This window comes from Chaetodon auriga, chromosome 14, assembly GCF_051107435.1.
Source record: "Chaetodon auriga isolate fChaAug3 chromosome 14, fChaAug3.hap1, whole genome shotgun sequence".
NCBI lineage: Eukaryota > Metazoa > Chordata > Actinopteri > Chaetodontiformes > Chaetodontidae > Chaetodon > Chaetodon auriga.
Genome location: NC_135087.1, coordinates 6,525,228 through 6,545,495, shown reverse-complemented (window position 1 = coordinate 6,545,495; position 20,268 = coordinate 6,525,228). Strand labels below are relative to the sequence as shown.

The 20,268-nt window shown below is 42.1% G+C and overlaps 2 protein-coding genes across 2 annotated transcripts; both read left to right on the top strand.

The window, feature by feature from the left end:
• The first annotated feature begins 1,744 nt into the window (after positions 1 to 1,744).
• On the top strand, positions 1,745 to 9,168 carry afg1la (AFG1 like ATPase a). The gene is made up of 13 exons (XM_076749510.1): positions 1,745 to 1,884; positions 2,271 to 2,476; positions 2,688 to 2,739; positions 2,846 to 2,947; positions 4,188 to 4,318; positions 4,454 to 4,553; positions 4,937 to 4,995; positions 5,076 to 5,158; positions 5,260 to 5,330; positions 5,454 to 5,554; positions 6,300 to 6,440; positions 6,544 to 6,654; positions 7,534 to 9,168. Exons 1-13 carry the CDS (start codon positions 1,758 to 1,760, stop codon positions 7,669 to 7,671), a joined length of 1,422 nt encoding a protein of 473 aa, XP_076605625.1. The 5' UTR covers positions 1,745 to 1,757; the 3' UTR covers positions 7,672 to 9,168.
• Positions 9,169 to 10,204: 1,036 nt separating this feature from the next.
• On the top strand, positions 10,205 to 20,268 carry foxo3a (forkhead box O3A). The gene is made up of 2 exons (XM_076748840.1): positions 10,205 to 11,530; positions 16,956 to 20,268. Exons 1-2 carry the CDS (start codon positions 10,979 to 10,981, stop codon positions 18,267 to 18,269), a joined length of 1,866 nt encoding a protein of 621 aa, XP_076604955.1. The 5' UTR covers positions 10,205 to 10,978; the 3' UTR covers positions 18,270 to 20,268.

Sequence of the window (20,268 nt, the reverse complement as noted above, 5' to 3'; positions counted from 1 at the left end):
GTCTGCTCGGTGCTGTGGAGGTATAATTAGACTGAGCACAGAGTTTCTGCTGTTAATTATAACGAGAATATTCATGGGAAAGGTTGAAAAAATGAATGTTGTTTTTCCAGCTGTGTAATCAGATGCTGGTGTGCGCTGCTAATGCTTTATACTCAGATCTGTCATTTGCTGCTTTTGATCTGAATTGTGGAATGACATGTTTAGAGTCGGTTAATTGATGAGCCGATCGGCAGAAATATATAATTTTGCAAATTGTATGATCAATGTAATTTTTTTTAAGCAAAAATGCAAAACATGTGCTCCTTAAAGCCTCTGAAATATGGAGAGTTGATGCTTTGCTTTGTCATATATGATGGTAAACTGAATAAATTTGGGTTTTGGACTGTGGGTTCAGATATTTGAAGGCACCATCTTCAGCCATTTTTCATGATTTTCAGACTTTTAAAATAACAATTCAAGGAAATAACTGACAGTTGATATATATATATATATAAAAAAAAAAAATCTGGAAAAAATATGATATCAGTCACTTTATTATACAAGCAAAACCTGCCAAACGTTCTCTGGTTCCAGCCTCTAAAGTGTCACAGCATGCTGCTGCTTTTCTTTGTTTTTTGTCATTGCAAAATGAATATAAAATGTAATAGCTTGGGACTGTGGGTTAACAGATCGAGCAATTTAAAGACTTTACTTTAAAAATCAAGGAAAAATCAATATTTTTTTTTTTTATATTTTCGGACATTTTATAGACTAACAGTGATATTAATCAATAATCATCAGTTGCAGCCCTAAATAATAATAATAACCATAGTAATGTTTTCTCATGTGTTCATGAATAATTGCCCTGTATATCCAATGTGTCTTCATTAATGTGTTGATGTAACTGGTTTGTTTTCATCACTGGCTTTTTAGTATGATTTTTCATATTCTTGTGTCAGTGAGTGGGAAGGCTCAGCAGTGTTTTTCTCCCAAAGTAAGCACTGTATGTTCGTAGTGGTGTTTGCATTTAGGGATTTCATAACAGTTGGATCTAAATTTAGCTTAAATTAACAGCATGGGACATTCATTTTCCTCTTGATGCATTTGTGGGCACAGTCATAAATCTATATTATGTCAAATCAGGTGCAGTGTGTGTATTGTGCAATTTTATTACTAAGACTGCAGCAAATTTTTTTCATCACTTAAACTATCAGATTTTTTTGTGTGTGAATAGTTTAGTATAAAGACACAGGAAAAAAAAAAAAAAAAAAAAAATGCACGTTACAATTCCCAAGGTTCAAGGTCTTTGATTGTCATGTTTTCTCAGTGTGACAGACGGTCTGAAATCAGTTTGCAAACATAGAAAACCAGATAAAGCAGCAAATGCACTGTAATTTATTCATCTGTTTTATTCATTTACCTTTTCAAAAATAATTTATCTCGAAAGTCTATTAATATATATTGATCTTTGTGTGTAACTTTTCGTCTAAATGCCTCTTATGTCCTTTGTGAAGCACATTGCTGTGTTTTCCACACTACTGCATTGGATTTTTTTTTATTCTGCAACAAGTTTTTATTGCCACGCTGCTTATTATAATATTGTCACAATAATGTTTATGTGTGATTTTATATAAATTCTTATTATCAGAAATATTCTGGGGAAAACTCGGGATCGTGAACGGAATAAAACTTCGCCCCCTGCTGGCTGACAGCAGGACGCGCTTCTGTGCGTTTTTGTGTTTGCTAATAAAGTTACGTTGACAAAATTTGAAACCAAGATGGCGGTGTGCATACCGCTGTCTTTAAAAATGTCACCCTCAGCTTCGCTGGGCTTGAGGTTTCTTTTAACAGAGCAGTACTCTTCCAGAAAGCTGCTAAAGTCTTTGACAGAGCTCTGCAGACGAGGTGAGACGAGTTTTTGTCGAGTCGTGTCGATGGAGAAAGTGTTGAAAGCGTTTGTCGGGTGGTGTAACGCTAATTTCTACTGAAAGCCGACATAGCCCGAACGTTACTTTGAATTAACCGTTTTGATAACAGTTTAGAGTCCCTTAAAGAAAACCCGGTATTAGCATAAATATCTGAAGTCCAGTACAAACTTACCTTGTTGTTTTGCCTGGCTGTCCTGCTCGGTCAGCTGTCAGACGAGCTGCCGCTTGCTAACCTTTGGTCTTCGGCCACAGCAGCAACATTATCGGACCTTTCCGCGTCAGTAAACTCCTTATTGTGAGGGTCTGACATGTACACAAAAGAGCTAACGTGCCGTCACCGTCTGTGTTGTTGTCATTTTAAAGGGTACTCAGTGAAAGCCCAGCAGGCGGAGGAGGAGAGCGGTGTCAGCGCCGGTGGGTTCACCGGCCCGCTGGATCACTACAGCGGGCTGATCAGAGAGGGGACGCTGCGGGAGGATGAGCACCAGAAAGCGGTGCTGCAGAAGCTGGACAAGCTCCACAAAGCAGTCAGAGGATACAGCAACACACCAACGTCCATCTTCTCCAAGGTAGAGAGAAACTCTTCATGATTACTGAAGTTTTCATCCTCATTTATTAATTTAAGCTGTAACTGATCTGTTGGTGTACTAAACTCACTTATCATTCATTCTTCCTGCACCTTTGTTCATTTGAACGATTTAAGATAAGTGTTCTGTAACGCTGTGGACATTTGTTTATTTTGGGACCTTTCTGTCTATCATCTGCCCGTTTGTCTTTCAGTTTTTCACAAAACCAAAGCCTCCAAAAGGGTATTACATCTACGGTGATGTTGGTAAGAGCGACCAGTCACACAGTTAAAAACACAAATCTAATTTCTCTCTGACATTTTGTGTTTTACATTATTTTTCCCTGAACTCATCTGCTCTTTGCTGTTTCAGGCACAGGAAAAACGATGGTGATGGACATGTTTTATTCATATGTTGAGACTGAAAAGAAAAAGAGGGTCCATTTCCACGGCTTTATGCTGGACGTGCATAAAAGTGAGTTAACGTCCTGTTTGCACTGAGGATGCACAGTGTCAGAGATCTGAAGCTGCAGAGGGGGTTACTAACGTTCATCTTGGACTTTACTTGCTCCTAACAGCCACTAGGGGGCAGACAGCTTTGAGTCACAAATGATTGCGAGAGTGAACAAATTCAGCATGATGGATGATGGATGAGCTGCTCTGCATTTAAAAAGTGGAAGTTGTGTTTCCAGCTGCAAAGGTTATTCAGTGCAGTGGGAAGGAAAACAACTGAGACCCACCCCCCAACTTCAGCAGGAAATGTGATTTAAAAAAAATGAAAAATAAAAAATTACACCAGGCAATAATTTTTCTCCACGTTGTCAGTGAACCAGAGCTAAAAATATTTCATATGATGAAATTTAGACTATTTATGTTTGAGCCAGAATTGCTGCGATCAAAGGGCGACACCGTCTCTTAGCCTCCGTGTGTTCGTTCATTCATTCATTCATTCATTCATTCATTCATCGTTAACAGAATTCGTGAAATCAGAGGTTACAGATAAGCCACAGAATCAGTAGCTCTGTGCAGGAGAGTTGCGTCTGTGCAGCCTTGTTAATATTTAGGTGTCAGCAGCCCATCAGCTTTAGATGTGCTTCACATATACAGTAATGACCCTGATTCCACAAACAGTCGTGACTGTGTAAAGCGTAAATTAAAGTCTTCATACTCTCCTGTCCAGTCTCTCAGTATTCTAAACGTGCCTCAGTCGGGGTTGCTTTTTCTTACGCCGTAATGCTTTCATTTACTGGTGTGGAGCGAAACCAACACTTCACAATACACTACATTCAAAGTCTGTAGAAGAATGCAGGGCTGCGGTTGTTGGACTGAACTTATACTTCCTGTTTTCGGTCACCACATGCAGGTTTTGTTACATTTAAAGGCTTGCTTACGCGTTGTGTTATATGTGCATGCTGCTGACAAAGCACTTAAAATGTGTCCAGTAAACCTCCAGCCTTTCATTGCCACGTCTCGATTGTTATTCTTCTATAAATTTAAATATAATTATACATTGAAAATCAGAAATATGTAGCAAATGGCTCTCAACAGTTCCGCCCCAAACTTAAAAGTGGTTTGTGTTTTCCAGTGCGCGTTCGCTTCAGCTCAGCGGTTTCTACCACTCACGAGTATTCATTCATTCATTCATTCATTCATTCATTCATTCGTTCTTATCCTGCAGAGCCAAGACTAATTTCTGCTCTGTTTCTGATCTGTAGGGATCCATCGGCTGAAACAGAGTATGCCGAAGAGGAAAGCAGGGAAAATGGCCAAGTCCTATGACCCCATTGCTCCGGTTGCTGAGGAGATCAGTGAGGAGGCTTGTCTCCTGTGCTTTGACGAGTTTCAGGTAATCTCTCAATACCTCAGTACCTCAGTAACCGAGGAGTCTGACAGTAAATGTACATTTTCGTGTGTATCATTTAACCTGAGCACTGTTGTTCTTACGCTTTATTAGCTGATTTACTTGTAACACTCATTTCAGGTCACTGATATCGCCGACGCCATGATTCTCAAGCAGCTTTTTGAGAATCTCTTTCAGAACGGAGTCGTTGTTGTGGCCACTTCTAATCGTCCCCCTGAAGGTAAGTTACAAATCCTGTAACATATCCTAAATAAGTTTGGGTCTGACTGTTCTCACTGCTTGGCTTTGCCATAACTGAGCTCATCGTTGTGTCTTTGATCTACATCCTCTGGAGTGTTGCTAATTAAGATTTGAGAGCTTTCTGTGGCACCTCAGACTGAGTTAGTGTGCATCCAGATTTTTCTTTTGCTGTCCTCAGGATGTCAACACAATGTCATTTGGGTTCAGTTCATCCTTTAAGATGTAAAATCTAACATAAACAGTGTGCCTCCATTAAGTATCAAGAATAATCATTTGACATCATTGCAAAATTTGGGGAATGTGACTTTTAAGTGTAAATAATGAAAAATGTAAAAACAAAATCTGGCCTCTCTTTTCCCTCAGACTTGTATAAAAACGGGCTGCAGAGAGTCAACTTTGTGCCTTTTATTGCTGTGTTGCAGGTAAGAAAGGAGACAGCGCAGTGAAATATCTTCTTTTGGTTTTAAATGCTCCTTTTGTTAATCGCTCGTCTCTCATGCAGAAATATTGCCAAACTCTTCGCTTAGATTCTGGGATCGATTACCGCAAAAGGAACAGACCATCTGCTGGAAAACTCTACTTCCTGTAAGGAACATATCCAAGTAAAACAGTCTTGGCAAGCCAGATTTTGATCTGCTGTTTGCATGTTTTGTGTTTTTAATGTTTCCCTGTTGCATTCACTGCAGCTCCAGTGAGCCGGACGCAGAGGCGACGCTGGACAAGATGTTTGATGAGCTGGCTTTTAAGCAAAATGACAGTAAGTGGACTTTGAAACGACATTTGACTTGAATTCTGCAGCTGATATGTGCTGAGGTTCAGTCTGCATTCTGCAATCATTTGGTTTGAGGTGGCGTTCTTACCAAACTGTCTTTCTCCACAGTAACACGACCAAGAGTTCTGAACGTTCACAACAGGAAAGTCCATCTGAGCAAAGCGTGTGGGACCATTGCAGACTGTACGTTTGAGGAGCTGTGTGATAGAGTAAGCCTCTCAGACCTGTCTATGACTAATTCTTAATTATTTGTCGCCTCTTGTAAATTTGGTAAATGGAATGCTTTAATGAACTTCATTCTTCCCCTTAAAGATACTGTGTCAGCTTGTCCCAGCGTGTTACAGTACCGCCGTGTAGGCTCCTCTGTGGCTCGATGAATTATGTGTTATTAACAGCAGAGCAGCTGCACAGACGAGTGAAATGTGATTTCTTTCTGTCTATCATCCACTTTCCACTTGTATCACTTTCATCTTCATGCTGCTCTGCTGGATAACACATCTTTTGGTGCTTTCACTGAAGAGATGTAAAATCAGTAATTAGAGGTGTGTCTCTTTCAGCCTCATTTGCTCGCTCTCTAAAATTGAAAAACAAATATCTGTATCCATGTTATCTTGTGTTCAGATGTCATCACATTGTGTGGATTGAGTTTATACTGACCTGAGATCTGAACGCGATGCGAGCCAGATGATCTGATCTGTCAGACCACGACACATTTACACATGGCATTAACATGTTTTTTTTCTCTTCCTTATCCAGATAAACGTGTCTGGATGCAGCTCAGGTGTAAACGTGGTTATACTGTGTACTCTGCTAACTGAACACAGTTCACTCTTGTTTTTATTTACACTTCACACAGCGTCCTGGGGTTGTGCAGCAACTTAGACCAGTGTAGTGTGCTCTGAGGCTGCTTAATAAATAAAAGCCACATATTGTGTTTGGATGTAAATGTTTCAGCCTTTAGGGGCCAGCGACTACCTGGAGATGTCCAGGCTGTTTGACACCATCTTCATTCGACACATTCCTCTGCTGACGCTGAACAAGAAAACTCAGGCCAGGCGGCTCATAACGCTCGTGGATGCCCTCTACGACCACAAGGTGCACTGCTGTTAGCTGCATGCACACGTGAGAGACACTAAAACACCAAACTTACGCTTTTTCTTTGGGTGTTTTGTAATTTTTTTGGTTAATCTTGTTGCAGGTGCGGGTGGTGATTCTTGCAGATCATCCGCTGGAGGACATTTTCGTACATGACGGTGATCACAGTCATGACGAGAGCCACATTCTGATGGATGATCTGGGGCTGAAAAGGGTAAGAGCTCCAACTGTTTTCACAGCTAAACCAGTTTTTCATGTTGGGTGTGTCCTTTCAGCAGTAAAATGTAGATAATTAGGCTGGCTGAGGCTGCCGACTGTCTGTGAATGGAGTTTAAAGCACGTCAGGCCACTTTGTTCTGTGTACTGAAAACCCTTCATAACCAGTACTTCAGTTTGTTACTCAGTCTTAATTACTTTTAAATAAAGTAAGTCTGTAAATCAGCTGCATCTCTGTTCAGACTAGATAAACAATTGTGGCATTCGTGGGTTGAATTATTTAAAGTGCATCAGTCTCTCAGTATCAAGAGATTTTGGGACAGAACTCACACCAAGCCCTATTTTCTCAACACAAGAGCTCCAGTTCCTTTATTTTGATTCGTTTCTTTATTTTTTTAGAAGCAAATTATGAATACTGAGAAACTGCAGTGTTGAAATCGTCTCACCCGAAGCAAATTTATTTCCTGTTTTCAAATAAAAAAAAACAGCTTTCAAGGTTGAGATGACAGACCTATAAAGTCCTGTAATGTAACTGAAAAACTGATAAAAGTTTCTGAACTTTACATTTGTTTCTAACTGTTAAAAATACAATTATAATGAAATGTTGAGACTCTCCTCAAGACACATGAACATGAACTGCAACACCCCAAGTTCCAGTCCACCCGCCGACTTTGTCTGCCTCATTTCCTGTTGTAGTTCTTTCTGGTTAAACGCATAAAATGCCAAAAACATTATTTAAGTATAGTTTCTTCAGCCTCCAAATGTTAAAAATTCGGTGTATCGGTGTAAGAAGTCCTGTAAAGCCATTCGATGGATGTGCGTTGACTGAGCTTCCCGGGTGAATTCCAGTTAAACACACTCCCCCGTGGTTTAACAGGACGAAGCCAGCAGTCTGTCCATCTTCAGTGGGGAAGAGGAAAGATTTGCCTTCCAGAGGACCGTGTCTCGCCTCACGGAGATGCAGACAGAGGAATACTGGCTCGAAGGAGACAGAAGCACAAAGTCACAGGTGTAACATTCGGACAGTGTTACACAACCAACATACTCCATAAACTGAACTCCTCTCTGCCAAAAACAGGCCAGACTGAACACTACTCCTACTCCTCTCATCCAGCACAAACCCGACGGGGCGGCTCAACTGTATGTGCACAAGTGTTGTACAGAGAATATTTATTGAACTAATCTTAAGGCCTTTCATGATTTTATTGTGACATTGCACTTTACAGATCCTTTTTAAGATACATTTTAGGGTGTCATGTTGCTTTTAACTCACAATCATACCGTGGTCCAACTGTATTTACTCTCATAAATCTGTAGGAAAGAGCTGGACGACTCTCAGAAATGAATTCCCAACGGACTTTTGTGAAATTTGAGGGACATTTTAATCTCCTTCGACCTACACAATGTTTATGAAAAGACAATGCATCTCAGCGGGTTGTATGTGATTCTGATGCAAGCCTAAATACAGTGGGAGCAGACTGCCTCTGGGATTCAAAGCTGTGTGTTTGTTTCTGATGATTTGTGGTTGGTGCTTGTGAAATGTTGCACACGTGCACTGATGAATGACATTTGACAGCGTTCATCAGTATTTGCATTTGGCGGATAAAAAGCAAATCAAACATGTTTCACAGAAAGTGTTGTAGTTTACAAAGAGTAAGCCGTGCCCTGAGTAATGTGTAAACAAATAACTGTTCAAAAGTTGGTTTCACTTTTTACCTTCTTACATTAATCTTATTTTTATCTAAACACTTAGTAAGACACACCGCCCTGCAGAAAGAAAGCTGCGTGGGCAGTGAAAGCGAGAAAAAAACCTCAAAGTTTACCTCCTGCATGAACAAAAAGTCTTACTGATGCAGAGAGACAGTTGGTGGCATTTTGTTTAGTGGAATCTGAGGTTATTTGTTGCACAAACTGAATCGTGTTTACCTTTTTAAAGCTGTTTTATACTGAAGGATATAAGTGTATTCCACTGTAAATTCCAGTAATCCAGTTCATTCTCCTGTGTCAGTGAGGTTAACAGCTGCATTATTCCTGATCACATTTAATGCTCACATAAACAAAAAAAACAGCAGTTTAAAGCCACAAATTAGCCTCAAAGAGTTTTAAAAAGCCTCCAGCAGTCTCTCTGCTCAGACCCTCTGATATAGATATTAATAAGGATATTTTCTCTAATACTGACGCAGACATCACAATATGGAAATTGTGAGAACAGTTATAGAAATACATTTTGTTCCACCTTAATGCATCAGACAAAACTTCATGCCGCAATGACTCGTCATCTTCTTTACTTTTCATTTTCAATTTACAGAAAATGGCCAATGCAAATCGTATGTTTGTCGGCCAGCCCTGTTCACCTTTTGTTTAATGAGTTTTGATATCAGTAATGCTTTAACTTTGACATAAGTGAGTGTTAAAAGTGTTTTCTTCTCCTTTCTTTCGCAGCAGGGCCTTTAGTTTTTAGTCGGTCTGTCAGTTTGCTTTAAAACTCTTTTCCCTCATTAGGAAATCTTTGAAAAAGCTTCTTGGTTTGTGCATCTTGTTGCTGTGTTGTAAACTGTCGTCGCCATGATTTTACAAACACTGAAGTCAAATACAAATCCCCCGAGGTGCCACTCCACCTCCACAAGTATTTGACGAGACACCAGACAAAAAGAATTGAAATGTGTTTTTTAATGTTGTTTTATTTGTGTTTTCAGTCAGTTTGATTTTTCTGAATGCTGGTTTTTTACCACACTGCACTTTATACTTCTGGTCTGACTAATACTAAATGTATTATTTGTAATTTAACTCTAGATTTTTGACAAAAAAGGTGAAATTTAAAGATCAGAATCAGCCTTCAAACCCACCATATGTTCTCTGTGTGTAACTGTGGAAAGACTTCAGCTCATTGAAAGACAAAACTGATGTCCTCTCAGTAGCAGCGACAGGCCTGTTTGGTTGCAGGTAAGAAAATGAAAATAAAAATAATCTGCAGGTTTGAATGGAAGGCAGCAATTGCCTTTTTATGACAAACCTATTGATATTTTTATATTTAAAAAGCTCCAGTACCAAATTTCTTGTTTGTTTTTTGCATCCAGGGCTATTTTTGTGGGATTTTGGGCGTTTAGAAACCTGGTTACAGTGTATGTTCCACTATTTTGTAAAGCAATACAAGGGGGGCATTTCAAAGGATTCAGCAATTATCCAGCATAATTAGATACATTTGATAGACAATGTAACTTAACAATTGACATTCTTAATAAAAAGTAAATACTCAGTATTTCTCAAATCTTGGTTCTGGTTGCAGCTTTGATCTTGCAACAACAGACTTTAATGTTGCACAAAGAGAAAAAGCAGGTAAGTGCTGGTGAAGTGTAGCTCCGCCGTAGCAGCATTGTGGAGCTTTACAGGCTGTTCTTGAAATCCTGTGGTCATATAAAAGGTGCACACGGTGATGTCACTGGCCTGCGGACATTTCCATACTGTCGCTTTAATTTCAGCGCAGTCCAGGGGGCAGGATCGTGCGTTTTTTTTTTGCCTTCTCTTGGAGCGTTTGCGCCAACCACAGCAGCAGCAGACTGAATGAGGAGTGTTTGCAGGCTGCTGGCCACACGGAGGACACCGTGCTGGCCTGTTCAAGCTGCCAGAGATGTGCAGCCAGAATGCATCATTATTTTTTTAGGTCTTGAGAGGACGGATTTGAGCCTCACCACATTTCTCCACTAGCCCCTTAAAGAAAAAAAAAAAAAAAAAAAAAAAAAAAAAAGCTGCAGGGCCTTGAGAAAGCAATCTCCGCCTTGATGGTATCTGGACAGCAGCGCACTGCTCAGGCGACTGGCAGCTCTCTGCACGGATGATAAAGAACTTGGGAGAAGGAAATGGTCAAGATGGCAGCTGTGTACGGAGTGATAAAGCTGATGTGGTGGCATTAGGTGTAGTAATTTTCTCTTTCTGTGGCATGCACGTCGCAGGATCGCGGTGCAGGACGCGGACGCTTGTGAAGGAACGCCGTTTGGATTCCTGTAAGACTCGCCGCTGAGTCTCCCTATCTTTAACTCCACATTTCGCCGAAATTGCAATGCATGTTGGCCAGGGTGTGGGCTGTGCACGAGAAAAGGCAATGTTTTGTTAATGCTGGGCAGCCCCATCAGCTCTGTGCTGCGGATAGACGCCGTGCAGGAGGACAGATAGACGGACACGTGCTGGGACTCGGCTGCAGGCTGGACATTTGCATATCGTGCATAGTAAATAAACTGCCTCTGAAGCCTGCACATAACATTGATGGAATGCGACCTGAGTGATTTTATAACCCTTTGTGCAACGACCGAGATATTGCGATTATCATGGCTGAGGCGCCGCGCAACGGCAACGAGCCTCCCTTAAACGTTGAGATCGATCCGGATTTCGAGCCCCAGAAGCGGCCACGCTCCTGCACTTGGCCCCTTCCCCGTCCGGAGTCTGGTGCGGGCAAGCCCGGGACAAATGACACTGACGTAATCCCCGAAGAGGAGGATGATGAAGGTGGCAGCCCGGGGAGCGGCGATGCTCAGAAAGCCAGCAGCGGCATTCTTAAACCAGGGGAGACGAGCAGCAGCTCCATCTCCCAGCCTGTGGAGGTCCAGCGCGGCCCCCGCAAGGAGGAGGCCGCCGACGGCTCGCCGTCCTCCGCGCAGACCCCCGCCGCGGCTCTGGGCGGCTCTGCCTCCCAACAGCTGAGGAAGTCCTCCGCCCGCAGGAACGCCTGGGGCAACTACTCCTATGCAGACCTCATTACCCAAGCCATCGAGAGCTCCCCCGAGAAAAGGCTGACCTTGTCCCAAATCTATGACTGGATGGTGAGGTCCGTGCCATACTTCAAGGACAAAGGCGACAGCAATAGCTCTGCTGGCTGGAAGGTGAGCGGTGACATGCTGGTGCTGTCATCATAACAAAGACCATCCTGTGGTCATGTAAAGGCGCACAGCATTGTGCATGTAGAGATGGAGGAGGGGGGTGCAGCCACCATATAAAGGATGATTGCAGGTTATATTTTTAGCTTTGTTATAAGGAATATTTGGGTGTCACATAATCAGGAATTTGATATTGTGTGGCTGCCTGCAAGCACATGGTGTTAAATGACACATGAGAAGTTGTTGTCAAAATGAAAGGGTACAGTTGTAACAGCATGTGCATCAAATTACACACACCATTAGCTCTGCACCTAAAAAAAACAAAAACAAAAAAACAATCACACTAATGAAGTAAAGACACAGTGGTGGGTATGAAAGTCGAGAGTCAAAACAGGCGATGCAAAGTTAATTTCACTTTCAAGACAAACTGCTCACTGCAGCAGAGGGGCTTCTTACAAGCTTGAGCAGGGCCCTGCCTCTGTTTGATTTTAAGGATTAGTTCGGCCTGGAAAACCAATTCATCTGTCATGGAATCAAGTCTGATGAAAGCTTTGAGCTTTGCAGGATTTAGATGGTGGTGGTGGTGGTGGTGGTTGTAGGGGGGGTAGAAAAACTCTGGAAATAGGTTTGTAATCCTGCACAACTGTGGATATGGGATGCAGGCTGATTCCAGGGAGTTTCTTCATGAAGAAATTACAGTAGCAGCCAAAACATTGTGCTTTAAACCTCATCCCGGTGATGTGGCATGTTGATGGGAATCAGAGTAAAAACACAAGCAGTGTGTTGAGAAACAAGCGGATGCTAATAACCGATTAATCTGCACAGAATCAGCTGGTTAGTTAATACTTCAGATTAGTGACGGTCAAGTTTTCATTCATGTTCGCAGGCTGGTTTTCCACCAGATGCATTCTGCAGACAGACACAGGCTTGCAGAGGAAAGGGTTAATGTGAGGGTTTCAGAAATGCTGACATCAGCATTTCCTCCGAGATGCTTTGTAGCCGTGTGACATTCAGCAATCATCTTAAGGTCCGCACGAGGGACTGTGGGCGAAAATGTCCTCAGCACGTCCCAGCGTGGGACTCAAAGGTTGTAATGCAGACCTGTCACACTTCTCAATGCCGTCTGCCAGAAAACACCACGTTCAATGACAAACATTGTGTGTAGCCCTGTTCAAATTTCCTCTCTGTTGTGAAGCCAAACAAAATATCCAGCTCCTGTACAGATGACCAGTCAGCGGCTCGACCCCGCTGTGTGCCACACTGTCTTTTCATGTGGCCCAGGCACAAGAATCAATCAGCTGACTATAAATTATGTAGGTCAATGTGTAGCAGTGTGAGAGAAGCTCAGTGTTTCTCTTTGGATCTGGCTCTGGCTAAACTGGCATTGCTCCAGTCCCCGCTCAGAACGAGGCTTTGCTCAAAGGGTGCTGCAGAGCTGCTATGACTGCGTGGGGGAGGGGCAGGCAGCAGTTGCTCTTTGTGATTTATCTTTTAAACGCTGTGTGGCTCCTACTGTATCTACCTGTGCAGCATTCGGGAGATTTAACACGTCTGCGAAGCTTTAAAGATACAATAACATCCACGAGATTTGTCCTTTAAGATGCAGGCCTGCTAGTTTCTGCTGCTACATGTCACACAGATGTTGTGTTTTACACGTACAATGCAGGATTATTGTTCATTAAATATCACAGCAAACCTTAGCCAGCTGTGTACTGGAGGTAGACACAAGAAAACATCACTTGTGTAGAAACACTTATTCAAATTAAACCGCTGTGCAAGACATAACTGCCTTTGTGTTGCTCATAACATAAAATCTCCCATCAAAGAGGAGCATTTGAACTCCTTGGACATTTTTCAGGTGGTACGTCGTGTATTGTACTGTGTTGTATTGCAAAGTGTGACTGCCGTTTCGCCCAGCTGCTGTAATACAATACAGTCCAATACACAAGCTCTATAATTTACGGCCTCATAAATGACCAGAGAGCTGAATCAAAACCTTTCTGACAGGCTTAACCAGAACTGAAGTGTCACAAAGGTTTGTTTATTTATTGCAGGACTGTTGTATTGGATTTCAATAGACTAAACAGAGCAGGTCCACTCCCTGTAGTCACAGGATGATTAATATGCTGCAATGCTTTGCTAATGTTTTAATTTTTAAAGATAAAGTCTGTATATGGAAGCATTTACTGACTATTGCTCTTCAGGCCTGGTGTTATTAGCTATCATGCAAGGCGGTTCTTGAGAAAAATATACTTTAAGATCTTAAGATATTCTTTCGTTTCATTTTGATAAGTTAGAAGTTGTCACTACTCGCATCCTGATGAAAATGGGGATGCACTGATCAGTATCGAAGTCAGAAACAACCAAATTTTGTCTGGTCACAAGTGTGGGCGGAGAAAAAAATGAATGAAGTCAAAAGTCCCTTTGTGTTTTATTAACATCTGCACTGCTCTCTTCATCTTCTTGGCACTCTTCATCAACAATCTCAGATTTATGTTCTCTTAATTATCAACCCAACCTTCTGGTTGTAAAGCCAGCCAATGGAAATGGACGCATTCCAGCTGATGAGGTAATGTGGGGGGTTTGGTTAAAGCCACATTGAAGCAAGATGAGTCAAAGGTCAGGTTAAAGGTTAAGACTTACGATATCCTCTTTTTCTTATTGCCAACAAATCCCATGAAAAGACCAAAACCAACAATAAATCAGTCTTACTAACAAGTATTGCCTGTGTGGCCAAAGCCTGATATCTTATTCCTCTGTGCCATAGAGCTCCATTGTTATCCAAAAGCTGTTAAAAACACATTGAGTCACACTGCTGCACTGGGTGACATGTTTGTTAAGGAGAACACGGGCCCTGTAGTTTATTTTGAGGTATTCCCAAATACATACTGTTTTAAAATGGCAGACAGATGTGTTGGTGGGACATGTGGGGGTCCCTCCCTGAAAATATTGTAATTTTTGTAATTTTAAAAATACACCACCTAGGTGGGTAAACTATGAATGTCCAATAGCTAAACTGGTCATTGTTAAGTCATGGTACACTCACAAAAAGGTGAGAAAGCTGTATGTGTATTTGAAATGTGCAGCTGAATCCTGTCCGATCAGCGAGCTAACGTTAGGTGGACGGGCTGCCAGAGTTAGCTAACGCTGACTCGCAGTTAAACTCTGCATTTTGGTGATAGCACAATCCTACTTTTAGCTAATTTATAGTTAAGTCAGTGGGCCAACCTGCTTGATAATACAATATGTATGACATAGTCAGGCTAGCTGTTTCTAGTTCTTGTGCTAGCTAGGCTAAGCTAGCCACCTGCTAGTCTTAGCTTCATGTTTACCACACAGATAGAGTGGTATCAAAGTGTATTTCCCAAAATATTGAAGTGTTTCTTTTATTATTTTCACACCTTCACTAAGAACTAATAGATTTGGGGACAAAGTGCCACAATGTCTGGAAGCTGGACAGTATTGAGAGGTGGATGTGTGCTGTTGGTTTTGATTTTTCATTGGATTTGTTGACACGATGGAAAGTAAAGAAACACATCAGCCTTATTCTTTAAGTCAGTACTTAAACCTCATGAGGAGATCACTGCTTAATTCTGAATGATTAGCAAGAGCCGCCAGCCATTCCAGCTAAAGTACGCTGGGTGGAAAGGAGAAAGAAAAGAGGTACCTGAAGTTTTATTTTTTTGAGAGCCACATGTGCTTTGTGATGGAAGTGTTCGCTTGTTGGCCTAATCCTTTAATTGGCTTGAAGCGAGGGCTTTGCTGGAAATTTGATGTCAGCGGGTCACTCCATTGACTCATTGCATTCAGAGGAAAACTGTGGTCAACACACGTTTGTGATCTCTATCATCACTAAGCCGGAGAGCAACTTCCTTCACAGCTGCCTTTTATATGATCCATATTGCAAAGGCCACGGCCAGCTCTTGTTTGTATGTGTGGAGCTTGTTTAGTGTTTGATTAGTTTAATCTTCTGAGAGATGGATTTAAATAGGACCTTGGTTTACTCAACTTAATTCAAGCTTAAGAGAATTACGCTGGACCCTCTCCCAGTAAAGTTGGCCTATGGGCTGCAGAGATCACTGCAGAGTTTTGTCCTTCTGTTACTGCAGAGTGACTTCGTGTGGGCAGGTCGCGCTGGCTCCAGCTGTTTAATTTTGTACATGGTTGGGAACATCTCCAGGGAAATCCTGTAGACCTTTCCGGGCAGCCAGAAATAGGTCACAGTGTGAGGTGCAAAGAATAAGTGTCTCTTTGAAGACACTGCAGCCTTAATCACAGTATTTGGTTATAATAGTTTGTTTTGTCTCTCTAGGGCAGTGGTTACAAACCTTTTTGGCTTGTGGCCCCACAAAATAAAGTAGTTAAGTTTTCCGTTAAGTATTTCAAGAAAAAAGTTTGAGAAAATTATGATCAAAAATATATTTGATTTCTTGTGTCAGAAATAACAGACGACCCCAAAAAATGCCGCTGCAGTGGAACAAGGTGGTCAAAATGTACTTCTCATCATATCTGATACGAAACTACATAAGCCTACAGGATGCCTTATTTTACTTAAGAATAATCACAGAAATTATTGTAATTTAATGTTTTGAAGGATCATTCTGGTTTACTGCACCTTGGGTCTCATTTTGGTGGTTTTCATCATCCTTTTATCTTAATAATAATATCATACTCACCAAGTTATTTATTGAATTCTGAGAACTTGGCCACCACAAGGTCCATTGAGTAGCTCTTCTGGAGCTTTCAAACGTTACCACACAAGCCTCCTCAACAGATGCTCAGTTGTCATGGAATTTCAAAATGGTAATGTGAACATCTGCAATGCTGTGACAGCTGGCCAAACTCCAGCTGCTAAGAAGATTAGGTGGTTCGATGTAAAGCACTGGCACAGATACTAAATGGAACCTTATGGTTAGAATTTTATGACTGTTTGTTTCCAAGATCAAGAAATGAACTTTCAGTCTCAATCGCCCAAACCGTCTGTCGTAGACATCATCACAGTTTACAGAGCAACTTTCTGGTTTAACCTTGATCAACTGTACTTGCCCTGGGTGTGCATAGATACATTTTTCCTGTACAATGAGGGTTAATTACCAACATTTCGAATACACTTGCTCTCTGTTTTACCTCCAAGTAAAATGGTTGACATAATTTGTCGAACTGTTGGCTTGTTTACAAACCTCTGATCGCAAATGATCAGATTTTGCAAATCTACAAAATTAGACCAAAGTTAAACAGGAATGATCCTTTTTATCTGCCTTTTCTAAGAACATATGAATATTCATATTTTCTAAAGTGCTTTTGAAGTTAATCTTTCACACATGCATTTTAATTGTAGTGTATCAGAATCAGCCTTATTGGACAGGTGTGTTTAGGCACTACCTCATGCATTAAACATGGATTTAATTGTTTTCATTTGTTTTTATTGCAGAATTCCATCCGACACAATCTGTCCCTGCACAGTCGTTTTGTCAAAGTCCAGAATGAAGGAACAGGGAAAAGCTCCTGGTGGATGGTCAACCCAGAAGGTGGGAAAGGCGGCAAAGCTCCCCGAAGGCGGGCTGTATCGATGGATAACAGCAAGTACATCAAGGGAGCCCGAGGACGTGCCACCAAGAAGAAAGCCTCGCTGCAGGCAGCTCAAGATGGCAGCTCAGAGAGCTCCTCCAGCCTCTCCAAATGGACAGGAAGTCCCACTTCCCGCAGCAGCGACGAGCTGGACGCCTGGACAGACTTCCGTTCCCGGACCAATTCTAACGCCAGCACACTCAGCGGTCGTCTGTCCCCGATCCTGGCCAACCTGGAGCTGGACGAGGTGCCTGATGACGACTCGCCCCTGTCCCCGATGCTGTACTCCAGCCCCAGCAGCATGTCGCCGTCCACGGGGCCCACAGGGCTCTCTGACCTGGCAGGTACCATGAACCTCAACGACGGGCTTTCTGACAACCTGATGGACGACCTTTTAGACAATATCAGCCTGACAGCATCCCAGCAGCCTCCTCCTGGAGAGGAAGACAACGGAGCTAATGGTCAGGGGACATCAGTGTTTACCTTCAGCTGCTCAGGAAGCAGTCTGGGTAGCCCCTCTGGCAGCTACGGGCCTAACCCTCTTTTTAGCCCTCCGTCCATCACAAGCCTGCGGCAGTCGCCCATGCAGACCATCCAGGAGAACAAGCAGACCACCTTCTCCTGCATCTCACACTTCAGCGACCACCAGACCCTGCAGGATCTGCTCAGCCTGGACTCCCACAGCCACAGCAACGTCATGCTCACCCAGTCTGACCCACTGATGTCACAGGCCAGCACCGCCATCGCCCTGCAGAACTCCCGCCGGAACGCCATGCTGCTCCGCAAAGACCACATGTTGGTGAACCCCACCAGCGCAGGTCAGGCCCAAAGCTCTTCAGTGCCTGGTTGGCAAGCTGGCTTGTCAACCTCTGACAACGATGCTGGCCACAACGACGCCAAGCAGCCGCACCTGAAGTCTCCCAGCAAGAATGCCTCTATGCAGCTCGGCTCTGGTTTGCCCGGCCAGGACCGCTTTCCCGCAGATCTGGACCTCGATGTGTTCAACGGCAGTCTCGAGTGTGACATGGACTCCATCATACGCAATGAACTGATGGACGCAGATTGCCTGGACCTCAGCTTCGACTCTCGCCTCACCTCCGCCCAGAACAGCAACAGGAATTCAGGAAGCTTCTCCAGCTCGAAACAGACCTCGTCTCACAGCTGGGTCCCAAGCTGAGAAGCTCTGTCAGAGCTCAGCATGGCTTAAAAAAAAAAAAAGGAAGAAAGAAGAAGAAGTGGGGAAAATGTAAATTGGGGTCTTTGTCTTGCATTGTGCAACTAGAGGAAAGGGAGTATGTAAAAGTGTATTCATGTAGTATTTTTTTCCATTATTTTAAATGTGAGGCATTACGTTTGGTACTGTATTCTAAGTGTCTGAGACACACAATGGTGTCTTCACAGAGGAGAAAAAAAATGTCTTTAAAAAGATCAATGCCTGGGCGGTGTGAACAACAGTATTGACTGGAATGGAAGTACAGGACATTTTGTTAAAACTATACGAAAAGCATCAACTCGTGTTAGTCTCAGGGAATCACTCATACACTATCACAAAGTGATACATGAAGATGAATTATGTTTTGACCCCGCTCTCTCTCCTCTTTCACGCCCTTTCATACCTAAACCAACATTTTTGCCAAACCAGCTGTCAGCGCGTGGTGAGTGACAGCCTGTTTACAGAAAAAGCTGCAGAGAATGTTACATTATTACGTTCCAGTGGAGGATACTTGACAAGCTTTTTTTTATTTTTAAACTTCTTTGAGAGACGTAGCCTAAATGGACTAAAAGATTTAAAAACAAGTGTTAACGAAAAGCTTTTCTTTGTTCTCTTCCCCCATTGATGCACAGATTCACGCACCAAATATCAATCTGTAGAGGTTAATATGTTATCAAGATGTGAACTGATCTACATTGTGTGGTTTTTGTATGTAATGTTTTGTTTTTATTTGGCGGATTTTACCCTGTGATTTTAGTGACATTACTGTGAATTCTGTTCCTTCTGAAGAGGTGCATTACCGAAGTCTTGATAATATGGTGTTTCTGCTGCAGATCCCTTCACCCCCCCTTCCTCTTCTCCCACTTACTGCAATATTGGAAGTACTGCTCAGTATACAGAGTTTAGGACAGAATTAAGGACTGTGTTTAGCGAGCAACATGATTTAGCTCAAGTTAACACCATTTACATTAGCAGACACTTAGATCTATTTGGATTACAATAACCACAGCACTCAACTACAATATTTTGGTGTTCGTTCATTTGAAGGAGTTCTTGGTGCTATAAATAAGAAGATAGCAGGGAGTGGCTGCAGATGGAGCAGCATTAGTAGCCTCCCCTTTGTTATCAGCACTATAGCAGGTGCTGGGCAAAATAGTGTTTCCAACCCTGTGACAGGAGGTCATGTAGTATCTTAGAGCCATTTTTTGCCATTTGAGAAGGAAACGACCACAGTATTTTAAATATTGCCAAAATATTTCTGCATTTAAATAAGTGGAAATAAGAGAATATACAGTGTATAAATATTAGGAACCAGTGCTTTAAGGGCAAAAAAATGACATCAGCACAGTTTTTGTAGGAACACCAGGATGAATTTTTTTTTTTTTTTTTTTTTTTTGCATTTTTATCAGCTGGAAACTCAGTTTTCACTGAATTTGTCCTCTTGTTTAATAGAATTTTTTATTTATTTTCTTTTCCACATGTACATATGTTATGCTTTTCCATATGGCGCGTGGTGGAGCTGTGTAAGAGCACTTTTGTTTTAATGGTCTGTTGAACATTTTGACCACCTCACTAGGGTATCGATCAGGGCCGACAGCAAACAGCAAATGGTGCCTGAAATCGCGTCCTCCATTGGAGTTATTGAGGTTGAATTTAACTGACATTAATTGAGTCCCCCATTCTGCACTACTGTGCTTCCAAATATCACTGTTGAAGCTCCAGGAGGATTATTTAATCTTTAAAATACAAGACTTGAAGCTTAATTTTTCTTTCTGCATTAATTTTGAGTAAAACTCACTGCCAATATTCAAACACCATTTCTTCCTACTGCTCCTACAAAACAAAACAAAAAAAAAAAACGAGAGACATCAAGTTGACATTGCCAGTTGTAATTCCACTTCCTATCTTGGTTGTATCAGAGATGGTGCATGTAAATAAAGCTTAAAGAACCACTGAAAACCTG